The sequence below is a fragment of the Microtus pennsylvanicus genome, chromosome 16 (assembly GCF_037038515.1).
Source record: "Microtus pennsylvanicus isolate mMicPen1 chromosome 16, mMicPen1.hap1, whole genome shotgun sequence".
NCBI lineage: Eukaryota > Metazoa > Chordata > Mammalia > Rodentia > Cricetidae > Microtus > Microtus pennsylvanicus.
In genome coordinates this window covers 43,863,017-43,881,551 of record NC_134594.1, presented here as the reverse complement: position 1 = coordinate 43,881,551, position 18,535 = coordinate 43,863,017, and the positions used below count along the sequence as shown (strand labels likewise).

Below are 18,535 nucleotides of genomic sequence, written 5' to 3'. Positions count from 1 at the left end.
GGGAAAGGAAACACACATGACATTAAATGCGGGTTTGGAATAAGAGAGTCAGAGGCTGCCTCTCCCCTTGGTCTGTCTTTGGTTAAAGTTAAGATTCTGTTAGCATAGTTTGGGATGTTTGTATCAATTAGCACCTACACAAATGTTTTCCTTCTATGATGTAGCCTATACTGTTGTTTTTTTTTTAAGTTCATGTTGTATTAAATTACTCTTCATTGGAATACAGAAAATGTTGTGCAGGTTAGGAACAACAACTGAAAACAAAAGAGAAGACAAATATGAAAAAAAAATTGTAACGTTTTATTTTTAAATTTCCAAAAGAAAGAAAAAAATCAGTAAGTCAGGTTTGTGAAGGGAGGGATACATTTCAGACAGGATGTCACTATGCAGACCAGACTGGCCTTGGAGTTGCAATCCTCCTGCCTCAGCTACCTGGGTTCTAGGAATTCAGGTATGCATCACCATCTCAGGTTAATCAACCAGCTTTTAAATAAGGGGTAGGAGAGCTAAATGTGAGAGAGAAATAATTGGTTCTGGGTTCAGAGCTTCCCTATAAGTAGAAAATGTAACATCGTTGCACATTCCCCAAGGACAGAACAATTCAGAGCATAAACACCATATCCCTCAGTCACCCCAAACAAACTAAAAAAGCTGGTAGAGGGATTCAGAGGAGAATTGTTTGAGGTTAATTTTGCCAATTTGTTGCCCCATGTTCTCAAGTCGTGTGCTCGTCTTAAAAAGATCCAGTCACGCAGGTTGGGTTTCATTGAGACTTCTCATATTGAATTGATTGACATAATATATTTAATATGTGAACTTATCATCAATTCCTAGATAACAACAATTAAATCAGATGAAACCTAATTATACAAAAGAAGTCTTCTATGATTAAAAAAAACTACAGAAATTACAGCATATCCTTTATAAAATGGCAATTTACTAAACAAACAGTCATTAAAAGAGGGCTGGGAGCCAGGCGGTGGTGGCACACGCCATTAATCCCAGCACTCAGGAGGCAGAGGCAGGCAGATCTCTGTGAGTTCAAGGCCAGCCTGGTCTACTGTAGTAATAAGGGCGGCGGGGCTACGTCCGCAGCACCCCGGCTGCCTGGCTAGCTTATGCCCGAAATAACAACACACAAACTGTATTCATTTAATCACTGCTTGGCCCATTAGCTCTAGCCCTTACTGGCTAATTCTGATATTCCGATCAACCCATTTCTAAACTGTGAGCATGGTCTTACCGGGAAGATTCTAGCCTAAGTCCATCCTGGGTCAGAGCTGGGGCATGGCGTCTCTCTGAGGCGTCTGCTCCAGAGAGGAGAGCTGTGGAGTCTGAGCTCACTTCCTCTTCCTCCCAGCGTTCTGTTCTGTTTACTCAACCTACCTATGTTCTAACCAATAAAATGGGCCAAGGCAGTTCCTTTATTAGCCAATGACCTTCCTCCATCAGTCTACAGAGGGAGTTCCAGGACAGCCAGGGCTACACACAGAGAAACTTTGTCTTGCAAAACTAAAATCAAACCAACAAGAGAGGGCTGGGGTCATGGGCTTAATCACACAGCACCTATCTAGCATGAACGAAGCTCTGAGTCTGAGAGCAGGCACTGCTGGGCATGGTGGCGCACATCTGTAATCCTAACACTTGGGGGATGGAGCACCAGAAGATCAAGGGCATCCTCAGATGTATAAGGAGTTCAAAGTCTGCCTGGACTACATGAGACATTATAATCATTTTTGCAAAAAACCAACCAACCAACGTATAAGAACATTAAGAGATGCCACAAAATAAGTTTTCAAGTAGGTAACATCATGCCTTATAGCGGTTTAGTTTTCTAAACTCCAGACATAAATTGAATCAAAATTAAGAGAGTAAAGTGAACTAATATAGCCATTGTTACATACAGATATTTCTATGGTGATGGTTGATTTCTTAAAAGGAATAGGTATGAGATTTTGGTTGATCAGAGAGACCTGATTATTTATGGACTCTAGGAAAATACACTGCTGGTTTGCAAATGAATCTACTACCATGTCTGCTTATAAGGTGTTTTAAGACTCTGCTGCTTTCACAGCCCACGTGTTCCAGTTTCCCGATGTAGAATTGCTTCTGGAGAGGGTTAGGGAAATGGTTGTAATATCATCATCAGGATAACATCAATAAACTCTCTGCTGGGAGCTGGTCAGATTGGTCAAACGGCATGAGAATGGTTTATGAGAAGAGTCAGTGCCTCTGGTTGATATTGCTCCATCAAATGGCAATGACAATGGTTTAAATATTAGTGGGAGTAATAATTGGGGCTGTTGTGTAATAACAAGGCTGAGACACACATGCCAGAGTGTTAGGCAAAAAAAAATACCATCAGGCATTTTGCAAGCAATATGCTATTCCCATACTCCTTGAATATGCATATCTTTCAACTCTGCAAACTTTTTTTTAAACTGGGTTTATGATATATACTGGGTCAGTTTTGTATATTCAGCTACGCGGCCTCCCTCCTAGAAACACTTATGGTGGATGTGCTGTATTTAAGAAAACCCAAAAGTCACACACGTGCAGCCCTCGAGGCAGAAGGCCCTTCGTCACTCGTTCATAGGCAGTACTTTGACGCCATGCGCATTGATGTAGGTGACAAGGATTCTGGCTCTCTGCTCCACCACGTCAATGAGCTTCTCGATGCCTGGCCTGCCTCCTTGACTCTCCCAGTAAACCTTATCGAGGAAGAGAGACTGAAGGAGCTTCTGGCGCAAGTGCTGGCTCTTCAACACAGAAACGGCAGAGTCTGGAAACCTGAAACGATAACACAGTGTTTCGCTCTTCGCGATTGCTCAGAATCATTATTTTTCCCCCAGCTGCTCTGCCTTCATTGATCTGGCACACATCACACTACCAAATGGGACCTTGAGAACCAGAAGGCTTTGTCACCGTCAAGCAGACACTTCTCTTAAAAATAAAATACAAGAAAATTCTGTTTCAATTGAACCAAATTATCTAAACTAGAACTTGACATCCTAATTTCTTACTTAAAGGTTGTTATAGACTAGCAAAGAGAAGGAACAGAAGCGAGATCACTTCATCTCAAGCTCCATACGTCCCACAGAAAGTCTTTTATCTGCTTTCTCAGTAGTAAGGTGGATCCAATAAAAGAAAAGGTGAGAAGCAAAGTGTGGGTATTCTCCCTGAGCAAAACCTAGAGTTTAGAGTTCAATTAGCTCAAACTTGTAAGAGAACAAAAGGGAAATTATTATTTTTTTACGAAAGCTCAAGAAGAATTCCCTCTGGTTCAGATTACACTTTTGGAACTTCAGTGTTTGCCAGTACTTATCTTTTTCTCTTCTTTTTTAAGTCATTTCTTTTATTTTTGAGATTATAATATAATCATTTCCCCTTTCCCTTTCTTCTTTCAAATTCATAGCTTCTTTTGCATTGTTATTACATAAACATATGTGTATTGAATTCATATCTATTCTTAAATAAGATCTGCCCAGTCTACATACTATTACTTGTGTGTGTTTTCAAGATTGACCATTTGGTAGTGGACAACCAATTGGTGTACTCTTCCCTGGATAAGACTGTTTCTCTGGCTCTCAGCATTCCTTTGTTTCCTGGAACTCTTTGAGTAGGGGTGAGGACTCATATAGCCAAGTTCTAATGGATTATCTATTAAAAACAACTCCCACACCTAAGGCTCAGAAAACATTGCAGAGGAGAGACTGGAAAGATTAAAAGGCCCAGAAGATCAGGGAGTTTGGGGGCTGGAGAGATGGCTCAGAGGTTAAGAGCATTGTCTGCTCTTCCAAAGGTCCTGAGTTCAATTCCCAGCAACCACATGGTGGCTCACAACCATCTGTAATGGGGTCTGGTGCCTTCTTCTGGCCTTTAGGCATACACACAGACAGAATATTGTATACATAATAAATAAATAAATAAATATTAAAAAAAGATCAGGGAGTTTGTAGACAAAAAGTCTCACCAGCATGACATGATCTGACTAAGGACAACAACAGTAGACATGACAGAACGGAAGGGAGAAAGGCCAGTGTTTTTCTTAAATGATGCTCTAATTTATATCTTGAAGGTCCCCCCAAATGTCCAAGTATTAAAGACTTAGTCCTTAGTCATAGAGTACTATGACTGGAGATGGTGCTCATTTCAAGATGTGAGGTATAATGGAGGGTGTGGTCATTGGAGCATGCCTTGAAAGGAATACTGGGACTCCACCCTCTCCTTTTCCCTCTTTTAATTCCTGGCCATTCACTGAAAAGGAACCTCTCATCCTTGATTGCAAACATGCTGTTCATAGAAGAAAACAAAACCATTACTCTACTATTGTTTTTTATATCGCATTGGTTTATGAAAGTGTGGTGACATTTAGCACCACTAAAAGATCAAAGAAACAGAGTCCGGGTGGCTGTGGACGGAAACCTCTGAGGCTGTGAACTGAGATAAGTCTTCCCATTTTGTAAGGCGGTAGCCTCAGACATTAGTTGCAGTAACAAAAGGGTGGCAACTGTAAACTTTCAGAGCAATGGCATTTAATGACATCTCACTAGACACTCCTGAGGTCACTTAAGAAGGATCTGGGTGAATCACCTTGAGAGAGTTCGCTGGACTTGCTTTTTCTCGTGTAGAAAGAGTAGAGTCAGTGTCTAGCATATATAGGATCTAGCAGTAGATACAGAAATCTTAAAAAATTTCTCATTTAAATCATAGATTATATTCTGCCACATGTCAACTTGGCCTCCTCCAGCTCTTGTTAAAATGCTGCTAAAATCACCATATAATCACTGGAGTTCAAGAGTAACTTTCAAATCTATTCAGCTGTACCTCAAAAACTACATGGCAAGAATGTGCACTTATTTAAAGACAAACCTGGAGACAAGATCTGGGATGCATTGGCACTAGGGACCCAGGCCAGCTGGCCTGGGTCTGAAAAAGCATGGGATAAATCCGGACTAGCTGAACATAGAGGACAATGAGGAATACTGAGAACTCAAGAACAATCGCAGTGGGTTTTTGATCCTACTGCACGTACTGGCTTTGGGGGAGCCTAGGCAGTTTGGATGCTCACCTTAGGAGACCTGGATAGAGGTGGGCGGTCCTTGGCTTCCCACAGGTCAGGGAACCCTTATTGCTCTTAGAGCAGATGAGGGAGGGTGACTTGATTGGGGGAGGGGGAGGGAAATGGGAGGCGGTTGCGGGGAGGAGGCAGAAATCCTTAATAAATAAATAAATAAATAAATAAATAAATAAATAAATAAATAAATAAATAAATAAATAAATAAATAAAGAATTCTGAGGATGCTAGAAGACCAAAGGTCACAGAGCCGAGTATGCTTAGTAAATCTCACAAGTGTGAAGTTAAATAAGGTTTATTGTGTGTTCTGGGTTCTGTAAAGACATGGACCATACAGTCTTGTGGGATATGAATTAACCAAGCAGCATTTTGTTGTATAAAGTATTAATATTCATAATTAATCAATAATTAATTAATTATACTTAATTAACTATATATTTTATAAAAAGTATTCACATTTATGTGAATGTTTAAGATAGATAGATGTATGCCCTTGGCACTCTCAATTCTCCTAAGAAATTTAAGCTCCTGTAGTATCAATTTACTAAGTGATGTCTTGAGAATGTCAATTTTCCTATGCAATAAATTCTCCTTGCCTTAGACATTTAAAAGGGAGACTCTGTCACGTGTTCTGCCTTCAATTCACAGAGCTGTGAAGAGCATCAACAGGGAAAGACGTGGGGAAAAATAGCCTCATGGGACTCTCAAAACTAACAGGAAGAGTATGCTTTTTCAGTATTGAGAGTCTATAAAATCCACATTGTCTAAGCGCAAAGTCAAGGAGAAGCAACTGCAATGGGCTGCAGACAAAGGTTCATGGGGGAGTCCTACCCTTTTTGTGTTCTTCTGGGTTTGCCTTCAAGCTCTGGGCATGGAACACATTGAGTAGTCACATCAGAACACAAGGACAAGTATCCGCAAGAAAAAAACAGGGGGTGCAGGCTTGGAAAAGCCGAGATCTATCACTAACTTCAGACTTACTGGGGTGTTTTCCTGACATTGCTCTGCTCTTGGGGAGCTGTTGCTATCTTATGGACTCTTAAGCTTCCAATCTAATTATGGAATCTTATTTCTGACTAAAATGGGTAATGATCGTGGGTGGCTCCACAAGCTATGAAATTTAGTCACGACTTATATAACTGGGATGGGACTGATCAGACTCTGTGGCCAGTTCCTGCGACTCAGGAATCTGAACCTCCTCTATCCACAAATGCATGAGATCGGCTGTGTTCTTACTTCCACTGGGCACAACTATCTTCTTTAGCTTCACGCTGCTGCCTCTCTTTACTCTGTATCCTTCCTAAGTTTCACCAAATGTCTCCCAAATTGTTTAGATCACCTCTGAGTTTTTGGTCAGTAGTGTGTATAACAGTACTTCATGGTCTAGCCTTCTACAGGTCTTCCTTTGCTCAAGATCCAACCCCATAGTCTGTCTACTGTAAAGATTTCTGAGTCCTCCAAAGTCCTCCTACCCAACTTGGAGGGTCTGCTGTCCTGTTGTGCCCTGTTCTTCAGAGAGTCTTTCTTCCCCTGTATTAATAGCAGTCGTGTGGATTTATCATGAATCTGACATCCTTCCACACTTATCAGTTCTATTGACATGCCAAATCATTTATTATTGATCTGGACATCTCTGTTGTTTCTCCCATGCCCTAATCACAGAGTTTCTGCCACCTGATTCTCCCTATTCCTGACAGAACCGAATCTGTCCAACCTCACCCACACAGGTTCTCACAACGAAGGCTTAGCAAGGCGGTGAAGGTAGAATGTGGTAGGAGCTATGTAGGCATTGTGGACTGTTGATAGGTGCACTGGCTGCTTTGGGAAGGTTATTTTACTCCCTTAGGTCTCTCTTCCCACACTCACAACTTCTTTGGAAATCTATCCAACATCAGGCCTGAGTTTTCACGGAACGTGTCTAGTCGTTTACCACACATGTGATCATCCAAGATGTCAGGTCCTTAGAAAGTGCACTCTTTGTTCTGGGTGTGACAGCTTCTTCCTGTAATCCTAGCCCTCTGAAATCTGAAGCAGGGGGCTGACTGCAAGGTTACAGTCAGCTTAGAAGTCAGTGAGTTCCAGGAAAGCCTGAGCTACACAGAGAGTTCCAGAACAGACCAGGCTAAAGAAAGATGGGACTTGCACAACAGACCAAAAACTTACTCTCGGATGCCTTCTAGCAGTTTGAAGTTTAAGTTGTCTTCGCTTCTGTCAAAGAAGCCCTTATTGTTTATGAAGACCAAATGCCTTGGGTCATTCTTTCGCTGGACAATGTGTGCTAAAGTCACAGAATTCTGGTCGTCACAGTTTGGCCTCAGTCCATTCTGCATACAGGCATCCTCCTTGCGAGGTCTGAATCCACAGCAATTTGTATCTAAGCGATTATAAATCTGAAAATGGAAATGAAAACAAAATCCAAGATGCTGAGTAAAAGCTTGGGAAAGTCAGAACATTTCCAAAGAATGGGAGTTTTCTGAACAGCTGACTTGCCAGAATCCCAGCAGGCCAGGCTGGCTTAATTGAAAGCAACTGTTAGAAAAGTCCACAGTTCAAAGTCCTCTGACTCAGAGTCCTAAGCACTTCCAGCTTCTGCTAACAGCTCCAACGTCAGGTCGTCCAACTCAAGCGCCTCCACCCTTGGTATCCGCAGTTCCCACGGAATCACATTCGAGCATGTGGCCAGCACAATCTCTGACTCGAGACGCAGCGCCATACTTGTACATACCCAGGGGTCTAGCTCTTGTTTTCTCCCTAGGCTGGGTTCTGTAGATTCTGATGATTTTGTTGACTGTAAAGTCTACTGTACAGACTTCAGTATTGTAGTAGCTAACCAGAAATAAGACAGAGGAAATCTCTAGGAGGTATATGACCCAATAATGAAGCATCAGCTAGATCCTGAATACGTGCCAAAGCTACTGAGATTTCAGTTTTAATGCAGAGGTAGAAAGATTGGTTCCAATACTGTCCAATGTCACTTCTTTTGATCAGGACAGGGCTATTACATAGAGCAGCCCTGTCTCAAACAAAAACAAAATGAAATGATCAATAAATTTCTTCTAAAGAGTTAAACTCCAACTAAAATTCCAATTATATAGTCTAGTATAATCAAAACTATAAAACAATTCATTTCCCCTACAAATATTAATATAATTGAGCATGAATGTATGATGGTAATAATGAAAAACAGGCTCCAGGCAGTTTAACCCTAACTAACAGTTTTGCAGAATTTGGTCCCTAGTTGGCTGTCCTCCTTGCTTTCGGACTTGTGGGAAGGCAGAGGAAGCTGAGAACCAAGGAGAGGAAGAGGAGTGATGAGGGTTCAAATCCCTTCCTATGATCTAACCTGATTACTTTAAAACTCCTACTGAACACATCCTCTTAAAGGTTCTATTACCTCCCAGCAGTGCCTTCAACTGGGGACCAAGCCTTCAATACATGGGAATGTGGGAGAGAATTATGATCCAAACTATAACAAAAACCATGAATATTCAGTGTATTCATGTTTGATCATAAGCTCTCGTAAATTTAGGCCTTGTCGACATTTCTGAAAATATATTTTATGGTTTTTTATTTTTAAACCCCATGAAAGCATGGGCAATTAGAGGTGGAAAGGAATGACATAGAACAACTTTTTATTGCTTTCCCCAAGTTCAGCTGTTCCCTGCAGTGTGTTTTAAAGCGTCCTATATAATCTAATTTAGAGTCATGACACATTCTGATGATTTCACCAATTCTCCGACAGCCTACTGTGCCAGGCAACTCTGACCAACATCACAGACGGTGACCAGCATCTTCTAGGAATGTTGCCACAGATGCTCTTCAGATTCAAACATGTGCTTGGTGAATACATTACCATGTGCTGAGTGTATGCGAATGTATACCTAGGGGTATAATATATAACATATATCAGTCAGACTTCAGGCCCCAAATGATTTCTTTTTCTCTGTTTTCCTTGCTTTCTGACTAGAGTAAAGTATGCCCTTCTATTTTTGTACTTGTTTAGCAATGGTTTATGTAGCTATTAAATCATGCCGTCTAACTCTTCAGAAGTTTGTCATAATTTTCCTTCTTAGTCCCCCATTCAATATACCAAGGACCATTTGACCGCCGTAACCCAGACCCTTAAGGTCAGCACCATTTGCCTGGCAGCTGATTTAGGTATAGACCAAATATAATTCTGCATGCTTTTAAGACAGCTCACCAATTTTTAAAGCCTAATGAAGCACATCCCACACAGCTATGAAGCCCAGATGTCTTTTTAATGAGCTTGTTTAGTGCACACATTAAAACAAACACTGAAGGATTGTGAAGAAAAGCACCCGCAATGCCCATCTGTGTCTCTCTGTTCTTAAGCGGGTATCCTGCAAAGAAGCCTATCGGAGGGTAAATATTTTCAGGTAAGCAATAATGATGCTAATCACATTGGTGTTTGAGTTCGTATTACTTTATTAATTTACTTATTCTGTGTGTTTGCGGTGGTGCGGGTGTGTTTCCATGACAACCTCCACATGTGGAGGTCAGAGGACAATCTTTGGATATGGGCCCTATCCTTGCACCACGTGGGTACCAGAGACAGAATTCAGGTCATCAAGTTTGACAGAAGGCACCTTTACCAACTTAGCCATGTCACTGGCCCTGACTGAATTCACACTTTCTTCAACTGTAAGACAAGGAAAAATCATTTTTGCAAAACTGATCTACCGCTGAAGAGGACTGCCAACTGTCATTTTTCGTAAAAGTGCTCTTTCCTTCTTTAGAAAAATAATATCTTTTTAGTGTTTACCTAACTAAAATTACACTCAGAAAAATCCAGGTATTCCACCCAATTTTTTAAAGAGATGGGGATGGATATTTTTAGGTATATTTCCTTCAAAACAGTCCACCCTTAGTTCCATTTTCGTTTGGTAGCAATAGTTTTGTCTGTAGGAAAAAAAAATACATCATCCAAGTGACTTAAAATGCCTGCTATAGCACGGAACCAAGGGAACCTCTGCCTAGCTGCATGGCTCCTCAAGAGCCACTAGACAGCTGCAGAAAACCGACTCCTTCTACACAAAGGGACGAACCCCACCCAGCTAGGTGTTCAAGTCCCCCAAGGACTCAGGTTAGCTTATTCATCTCTCCATTGTCTTCAGAGTAAGATGATTAACCAAGTCTTGCAGACAATGTCTCAACAAAGCAAGAGACGCTAAATGAGGAGACTGAGCTAGGAAGCAGAGCTAGCTAACATCTCGGGGTCCCTCTTCTCACACAGGACAGAACTCAGTATCTCAGCTCAGAAGTCTAAGCTGCTCTCACCCACGCTCTTATCCACACTGATCGTATCATTCCGGTACTGTCTCCCAGTGGGGACAAAAAAAAAGCATTTGTTTACATTTGCATAAAATGTTAAATAATTCAGTATTCAGTAAATACTGATTACTATAAGAAGTTCAGAAGAAGCCCAAGAACCTCAGCCCAGAACTGCAAAGGAAAACGCATGAAGGAGTGCTCCTAAAACTTGAGTTTAAAGAATCAGGCAGCATTAGCTGGAGAAGAAATATTTCATTACACTTGGTGGACAAAGTGCTCTCCTGAAATGCTATGGAGATCTCTAAAGAGCTCGCACGCACTGTTTGCATGGCTGTCACAGCCTGGTCCTTGAGACACATTGCACAGCACAGTTACAGTGCCCTGTTGGGAAGGATGGGGACATTGAGCCTATAATTCGTGATCCTAGAGAAACTAAATAAGAAGGTGAACCCAAAGAAAAACATATAGTCATCCTCCTGGATATTAACCTTTATCAGGCGATGAAAGCAGACAGAGACAGAGTCCCACATTGGAGCACTGGACTGAAATCCCAAGGTCCAAATCAGGAGCACAAGGAGAGAGAGCACGAGCAAGGAACTCAGGACCGCGAGGGGTGCACCCACACACTGAGACAATGGGGATGTTCTATCGGGAACTCACCAAGGCCAGCTGGCCTGGGTCTGAAAAAGCATGGGATAAAACCGGACTCTCTGAACATAGCGGACAATGAGGACTACTGAGAAGTCAAGAACAATGGCTCTGGGTTTTGATCCTACTGCATGTACTGGCTTTGTGGGAGCCTAGGCAGTTTGGATGCTCACCTTACTAGACCTGGAAGGAGGTGGGAGGTCCTTGGACTTCCCACAGGGCAGGGAATCCAGACTGCTCTGCTCTTCGGGCTGATGAGAGAGGGAAAGTTAATTGGGGGAGGGGAAGGGAAATGGGAGGCGGTGGCAGGGAGGAGGCAGAAATCTTTAATAAATAAATAAAAATAAATTACTATCCGTGTGTGCCCATTCACAAACGAAACTCTAGTTTATCACAGATCACAACGAAAGGCATAGTAGCTCATCTCTGTTCCAAGTGCAGTGCGGGGATGTATTGAGATCATCAGATGTAATGTTGTAAGTTTTACTGCACCACAGAAAGGCTCTGGAGAGAGGCACCAGGCAACTAACAGCCTATTTTAGGGAAAGAAATTCACTTCCTATAATTTGAATAGGCAGAGCTGAGTAAAAATAACCCCTGCCAGAGACACACCCACCTCCCTGCAATGACTTTTAAAAGGCATGCCAACTAACAGAAGAAGACAAGTATTTTTGTATCTTGTAAACTCTTGGTTTGTAGCCTGAATTTATATTAAGCAGGGAAATCTAACACAGAAAGGAGGGGACTGGAGAGATGGCTCCGGGATTAAAAAAGTATTGCTGTTCTACAGGACTCAGATTCAATTCCCAGCACCCACACAGTGGCAACTCCAGTCTCGGGGGATCCGATACCCTCTTCTCTCCTCCCGGGGTACCAGGCACATAGGTGATACACATACATGTAAACAAGATGTTCATACACTTAAATCACATGTTTAACATTAAAAAATAAACAAATTGAGAATGAAACAACCTAAATTTTTTCCTTAGGAATTTATACTGAGCAAAAAAATTTTAAATTAGAAATGAAGTATACCTAATCTAAGAAAATCCTCTTAAAATGCCTTCCTCTAATGAGAAATGAGACAGCACTTTAGCTTACATGAGCTAGGATAATCAAGGAGCTAAAACTTCCACCTGTTCAGGTATGAAGGGATAACATCACTGGAAAATGGTCTCTTGTACAGTGACCTTGTCCATAGTTAGCATTTGCATAGAATTCCTGTCGATTTTATTTTTTTCAATAATAGGAATTTATTAAAAGAAAATTAACAAGAATAAAGACCAACTATGTGACAATGCTCAGATGCCATTCTGATCACAGCTGGAATTGGCGTGACGAACCCAACAGCTGGCTAGACCCATATTCTTTTTTTTTTAATTAATTTATTTATTTATTTATTAAGGATTTCTGCCTCCTCCCCTCATCCGCCTCCCATTTCCCTCCCCCTCCCCCGATCAAGTCACCCTCCCTCATCTGCTCGAAGAGCAATCAGGGTTCCCTGACCTGTGGGAAGCCCAAGGACCGCCCACCTCTATCCAGGTCTCCAAAGGTGAGCATCCAAACTGCCTAGGCTCCCTCAAAGCCAGTACGTGCAGTAGGATCAAAAACCCACTGCGATTGTTCTTGAGTTCTCAGTATTCCTCATTGTCCTCTATGTTCAGCTAGTCCGGATTTATCCCATGCTTTTTCAGACCCAGGCCAGCTGGCCTTGGTGAGTTCCCGATAGACCATCCCCATTGTCTCAGTGTGTGGGTGCACCCCTCGCGTAGACCCATATTCTTAATGGAACTCAGAACACTAACCAATTCTGACAAATGGACTGTTGTTCTCTAGTCTTTCAAAATATTTTGTTTTTGCCTTCTACATTGACCTTGCTTTCAAAATTATTTTTACATCCACTATATGTGGAATCTCCCAGTCTAACATGGATTCATTTCTGTGCTTCTTATAAATCAAGGCTTTATACATAACTGACTAAAAGTCTTTCAAAACATTAAGGCTTATTACATTATAGATGTTTTAATCATTAAGACAATCCAAACTGGTATGTGGATACATACCAATGTTACATACAAATGAAGAGAACCACTCCAAGAGGGTAACTCAGCTGCCTAGGAGGAGAAGCAAGAGCCGGTTTTCTCAGCAGCTTGCCTTGGCGTCTCATGCTTACAGACCAGTGTGCTTACTGCCGTGATGTTACAGCCTCTTGTGCTAGGCATGGTTGGTTTTGTATGTCTTTACCAGTGCACTTCCTATCTTAGAAAGAATGTGTACTTGATAACTGTTTGTTAATGAAAAACACGAATTCTCAGTAGTCCTCATTGTCCACTATGTTCAGCAAGTCCAGTTTTATCCCAGCTGGCCTTGGTGAGTTCCCAATAGAACATCCCCATTGTCTCAGTGTGTGGGTGCACCCCTCGCAGTTCTGAGTTCCAATGGGTTTTTGATCCTACTGCACGTACTGGCTTTGTGGGAGCCTAGGAAGTTAGGATGCTCACCTTACTAGACCTGGATGGAGGTGGGTGGTCCTTGGACTTCCCACAGGTCAGGGAACCCTGATTGCTCTTCGGGCTGATGAGGGAGGAGGTTAAAATAAAAACATAAAAAAATACTCAAAAAAAAACCATGAAAACTGTCTCCCCAAGGGTCCACTCACCTACCTGACATGAACAATACAAAACCCCTCCGACTGGCGATGAAGCCAGACATCCATGTTCCTCCATCTATTGTCCTATTAACCATCTCAATATAACAATTGAGTTTTGAGATGCAATACATGCGATTTCACTCATGGTATTTAAAAAGTATGAGCTTATAGGCAGACATTTAATAAAGCATCATTTCATTCACCATGGCCATTCTTGAGAAAATCTGGTGTTTATGTGTATTTTCCTGAGACATGCAGATAGACACAGACTCGGACTATTACTGGTGGATTACTGCCTACCCTGATTCATGCTAAGACGTCAACAAATCCATGTGGGGGATCTTCTTTCCTTCTCGCTCTGTCAGTCATCAGTTCAAGACAGGAAAGAGGCAGAAAGGGTGACAGAAAGCTTTGCATGCAGCCGAGAACAGGAACAGAGACAGTCTTCCGGAGACAGATTTTAGCAAATCAGCTCAACTTTACTCCAGAGTATAAGGAATACATGGGATTGGGGAGCCTGCGGACAAACAAGTGTGGCAGTAGGGTCCTATAGCAGAACTCCCAGCACAAATCTCCTAGCCAGAATCTGTGCCATAGGTCAAGCTCGAGATGAATCAGGCATCTAGTTTAGAGACAGCTTTCAAATAAGGTCAGTCCTCCAGGCCCAGGGACATTCTCCAGATAAGGACAAGTCGAGGCAGAAAGTTCTGCTGCAGGGAGGGAGTCCCCAGCTGTCTAACTTTGAGATAAGCTGCTAGACAGTGTGGAGGCTGCCGCAGCCTCTGACCAGCCAGCAATATTTTCCGACAAATTCACTTAAGAGCGTGAACACTAACAGAGAAAACGGCAAAGGGAGAAAGCAAACAAGTCTCGGTATTATGAAAATATTTTGACCTTGTAGTTCCTTGGAAAGCCTGTAAAAGCCATTGCCCCAGACCAAATCTCACTTGATCTGATCCCATCACAGTAATGGTTTTTTGGAAGCTCCATCCATCTCTTAGAGAACGATGTCTATAAACAACAACATTAACATGACTGGGGAGTACATAATGGACCAAGCAGCTCCTGGTTCACCCTTAACACTGTCTCTGAGTCTATATCCTCAGTAACTAATACCAAACAGTGAAGGTTTTTAAATAGCCATACACTAGTATATTGACTAGCAAATGTGTGAGTAGATGATGACACTCTATGCATTATAGTGGTTCTTTAGGAATGTCTGGGAGAATGGGCAGGGCATATCAATATCCATCAGATTCAATGACAAGTTCAGAGTTTTTAATTTACTTCACAACAGATCAACCCAGAATCGAGACCAGCCTGGTCTACAAGAGCTAGTTCCAGGACAGGCTCCAAAACCACAGAGAAACCCTGTCTCGAAAAAACAAAAAAACAAAAACAAAAACAGATCAACCCAGAAGTCCAACTCACAAAACTCCTGTCTCCCCGAAACATTAACATTAGTAAGTGGGTCTCGCAAAGGAGCAGTGATACCGGGAAGAAGGTGAACTCTAGCTCACAGAACGTGTTAAAGAGGCTTTGAGTCTCAGACATAGCAGGCTGTCTCACACTCACCATCTTCCCATCACCCCATGTATGACCAGACACATGACTGAAAGATTCTAACTGTGCATTATTCATATCAGTACTGTCTGGAAAGTTCACAGCAACTGTGAAAATAGATTTTAAAGTTGGCCCATAGCTAATCAATATGTTCTTTACTTCTGACTAACAATAAAATTAGAATTGAACAATAAATATCTGGTTGGTTATCACAAAGAAATATAGGATTATGTATAGCATAGTTTTAATCAAACATTTCTCTCTTTGACTCAATATAAAAGCAATCACTTGGGTCAATTGATCTCTTAGTTTAGAGAAATAAAAGACAGGGGTTTCTGGGATATGTGCAAAAGCATGTACAAAGTTCTGCTACTGTATGACCCAGAAATCCGAGTCCTATGTACGTACCCAGAGAAGATGAAATCAGTGTGTCTACTGGGCATCTACATCCCACGTTCACTGCCATACTCTGTGTATGACAGTCAAACCATGGAGTTATATCAGGTGTCTACGCGGATGAATGGAAAAGGAAACCATGAGTCACACATGGAGCATTATTTATAGAAGAGAATAAAATCCTGCTATTCTGGACAACATGGACAAAACTGAAGAACATTCTATTACATGAAACTAGTCAAGCACAGAAAGAGAACTCACATGTGCCCCACTGATCTGTGAGAGCTTGAAGCATTGATGCTGTGGAAACTGTGTGCAGACTCATGTTCACCAGACACTGGAAGGGTTGGGAAGGGATGGTAAGAGAAGATGACTAAAGGGCACAGGGTTACAGCGGGGTAGAAGGAAGAGTGAGCTATTCTGCAGTGCAGTAACGCAACTGCGGCTAACAACTATTAACTGCCTCTTTCAAACGAACTATTAGAGATGATTTTGGACACCCAAAAATGAGAGATGATGGAGATGCATCCTTCTGCCAGCACAAATCGCATATACATAGTAGAAGACTGCACTCTCAGGCAAATATGGACAATGAATTATTTTCAATATTTAGAAGAAAAATATATTAACATTTTTAAATATTTCATGTTGGGATCAGACATCTTGGGAAGCTATGTGTTCCTTCCCAAGGGGCATAGGTTTTTTGAGGCACAAATTATTCAGAAAGTGAACAAAGCAGACGTGGTGGCAGCAACACACAATCCTAGCATACAGGAAAACAATGAAGGAGAAGGATTGTGAGTTTGAGGCCAGCCTGTGAGACCCTGTCCAAAAACTGTTTTTTAAAAAGTGGGGGTGGGACTGGCTAGTCTCCAGAAAGTTGGCTCCTGAGCCAAGTGTGAGTCGATGTAGTTAAGGACCGCTCTTCTTCCTCTCCCCCTCTCTCGTTTCCAGAACAAAACAATTAAATAGTTTACATGTTGTGAAGTGAGAGAATGTGGTTTCTAAACCTCAAGTCTCCAGCAGAAGACGAGGTCAAAGCCCAGATGGGAAAACCATCACAGCTCAGTGCACATGCATTTGCTTTCCCTCCTCATACAGTCACAAAGAGGACGTCAGCACCACAAGTATGTTCCTTTTAAGACCCATCAAAGTGAAGCATTTGCCCCTTGAATTAGAGACCCTATAATTCCACTGTCTCCTTCCTCCCATCCTGAGGTCTTGAGAAAACCTAATTCTCAGAGGAAATCCTGTCCATTTCTGCCGAGGAAGATTCTGTAGACCTTCCGATGAGACACAGTTTGGAGGCAAGAAATCGAAAGGAGCTGTCCTGTTGAAAGGAAATATATCCAAGAATGGTCAAAGAGGAAGATGTGGGATCAACCCAAAGACACCTGGGGAGGAGTCTCACTGAGAAACAGGGCAGGGCAATGATGTTTTGCCAGCGTCAAGAGGCAAGCCCTCAAATCTCAAATGATAATTGAGGCCAACAGAGAATCAAGAAATCCCTCAATCGAAATACATTGACTTACATAGAAACCCATCGATGGTTTTCTAAATGTCTCTAATTCCCAATTTGGATTCTACAGTAAAATAAGAAGTGCTGAAATGCACTGTTTACTCACTTCGGACCTGAGGATAGGTGCTGGGGCCTCACCTGTGTCAAGCATGTCCTCCATCGCTCAGCTATACCCCTGGCTTCCACAATAATTTTTAAAGCACGAATGCATTTAAACTTAATTATCCAATCAAACGGAAGTCCTTACAGATATAGTTTAGCTTTCTGAATGGTAGATTCAGCGACGCTTCTCACGGTAAATGGCAGCTAAGAAAGACTACCCACAAGATCAATTGGGAGCTCTGGGTGGCATCTGGCTCATAAAGGAGTCTGTTAAAGGTGGCGTGGGCAGGAAGAGACAGGCTTTGGGGGCCGTTCTGAGGAAGTGTCAAACTTTGCTGTTGCTTGACTGTGAAACTCTAAGGAGAGGCAGGCTAAAAGGTGGCTCAGGATGCACAGACCGGGCAGATTTAACTCAGTAAGGAGGAGAAGCAGGTAGGTCAAGAGAGGAAGCCTTTAGGGATGAGCTGATAAAAATACCCTCAGGCAGTCTGAGAACCTAAGGGACCAGCTGCTCCTGAACACAAATTCGTGAGCTAGGCATGCATAAAAATAATAACTAATCGAATGTGTGGTTTACTTTTAAATAAACTGTCTTGAATTAAATGTAGTGTAATGAGATAATTGAGTAAAGTCTGTCAGCTGGATGTAATGAGGCAGACTTGGAGCCCCACACTCAGGAGACTGAGGCAGGAGAACTGGAGGTTTAAGGCCCATGTGGGTACATAGCAAGACCCTGTCTCAGACAGGAAAAGAATAAGATCAATTCTTCCTAGAATTAATATAAAATAGCCCCAAACCTTCCTTAATAGCAATAATTTTTACATAGTTTCTCCATTGAAGGCCCAAACCCTCTGTTTCTTATTCTTTTAATCTCACAAGTAATCCTTCTTTTTATACTACATCCAACGTCTCTCTTCCACTAAATAGTAAAAAGCAAGACACATTGTGCGCGCACAATAAACAGCGAGGTTTCTGGTCAGTCCACCCTGTTATTAGAAACAGTATTGGATATTTAGAATTAAACTGCACTGTTGCAAGATAATATTAAAAGGAAGGGAGACCTTGGGAGGACTTTTAAATAAGATAGCATCATTATCATCCTAAGCATAGCCATTAAGTGTGTTAAGAAGCCTCGGCAATGCTGAAATAGTGTCTTCTGAATTTCACGGACAAAATGAGACAGTTTAATAAAACTAGAATTCTGTAATAACCATAAGATATGCACGTCCATCCCGGTGAAGTTTGACCTTGGCAAGTTTTCTAAAATGTATCTTTTTTTCCTAGAGAA

At 41.9% G+C, this 18,535-nt stretch overlaps 1 protein-coding gene across 2 annotated transcripts in view; it reads right to left on the bottom strand.

Annotated features, from left to right (window-relative positions):
* Positions 1-283: 283 nt before the first annotated feature.
* Gask1b (golgi associated kinase 1B) overlaps positions 284-18,535 on the bottom strand; it is a 41,609-nt gene continuing 23,357 nt past the window's right edge. For both annotated transcript variants that reach the window (XM_075950660.1, XM_075950659.1), the window contains exons 4-5: positions 7,241-7,467; positions 284-2,790 (exon numbers count right to left, since the gene is read on the bottom strand). In XM_075950660.1, the coding sequence (XP_075806775.1) occupies positions 2,583-2,790; positions 7,241-7,467 (435 nt within the window). In that variant the 3' untranslated portion in view covers positions 284-2,582. The remainder of the gene's footprint in view (positions 2,791-7,240; positions 7,468-18,535) is intronic.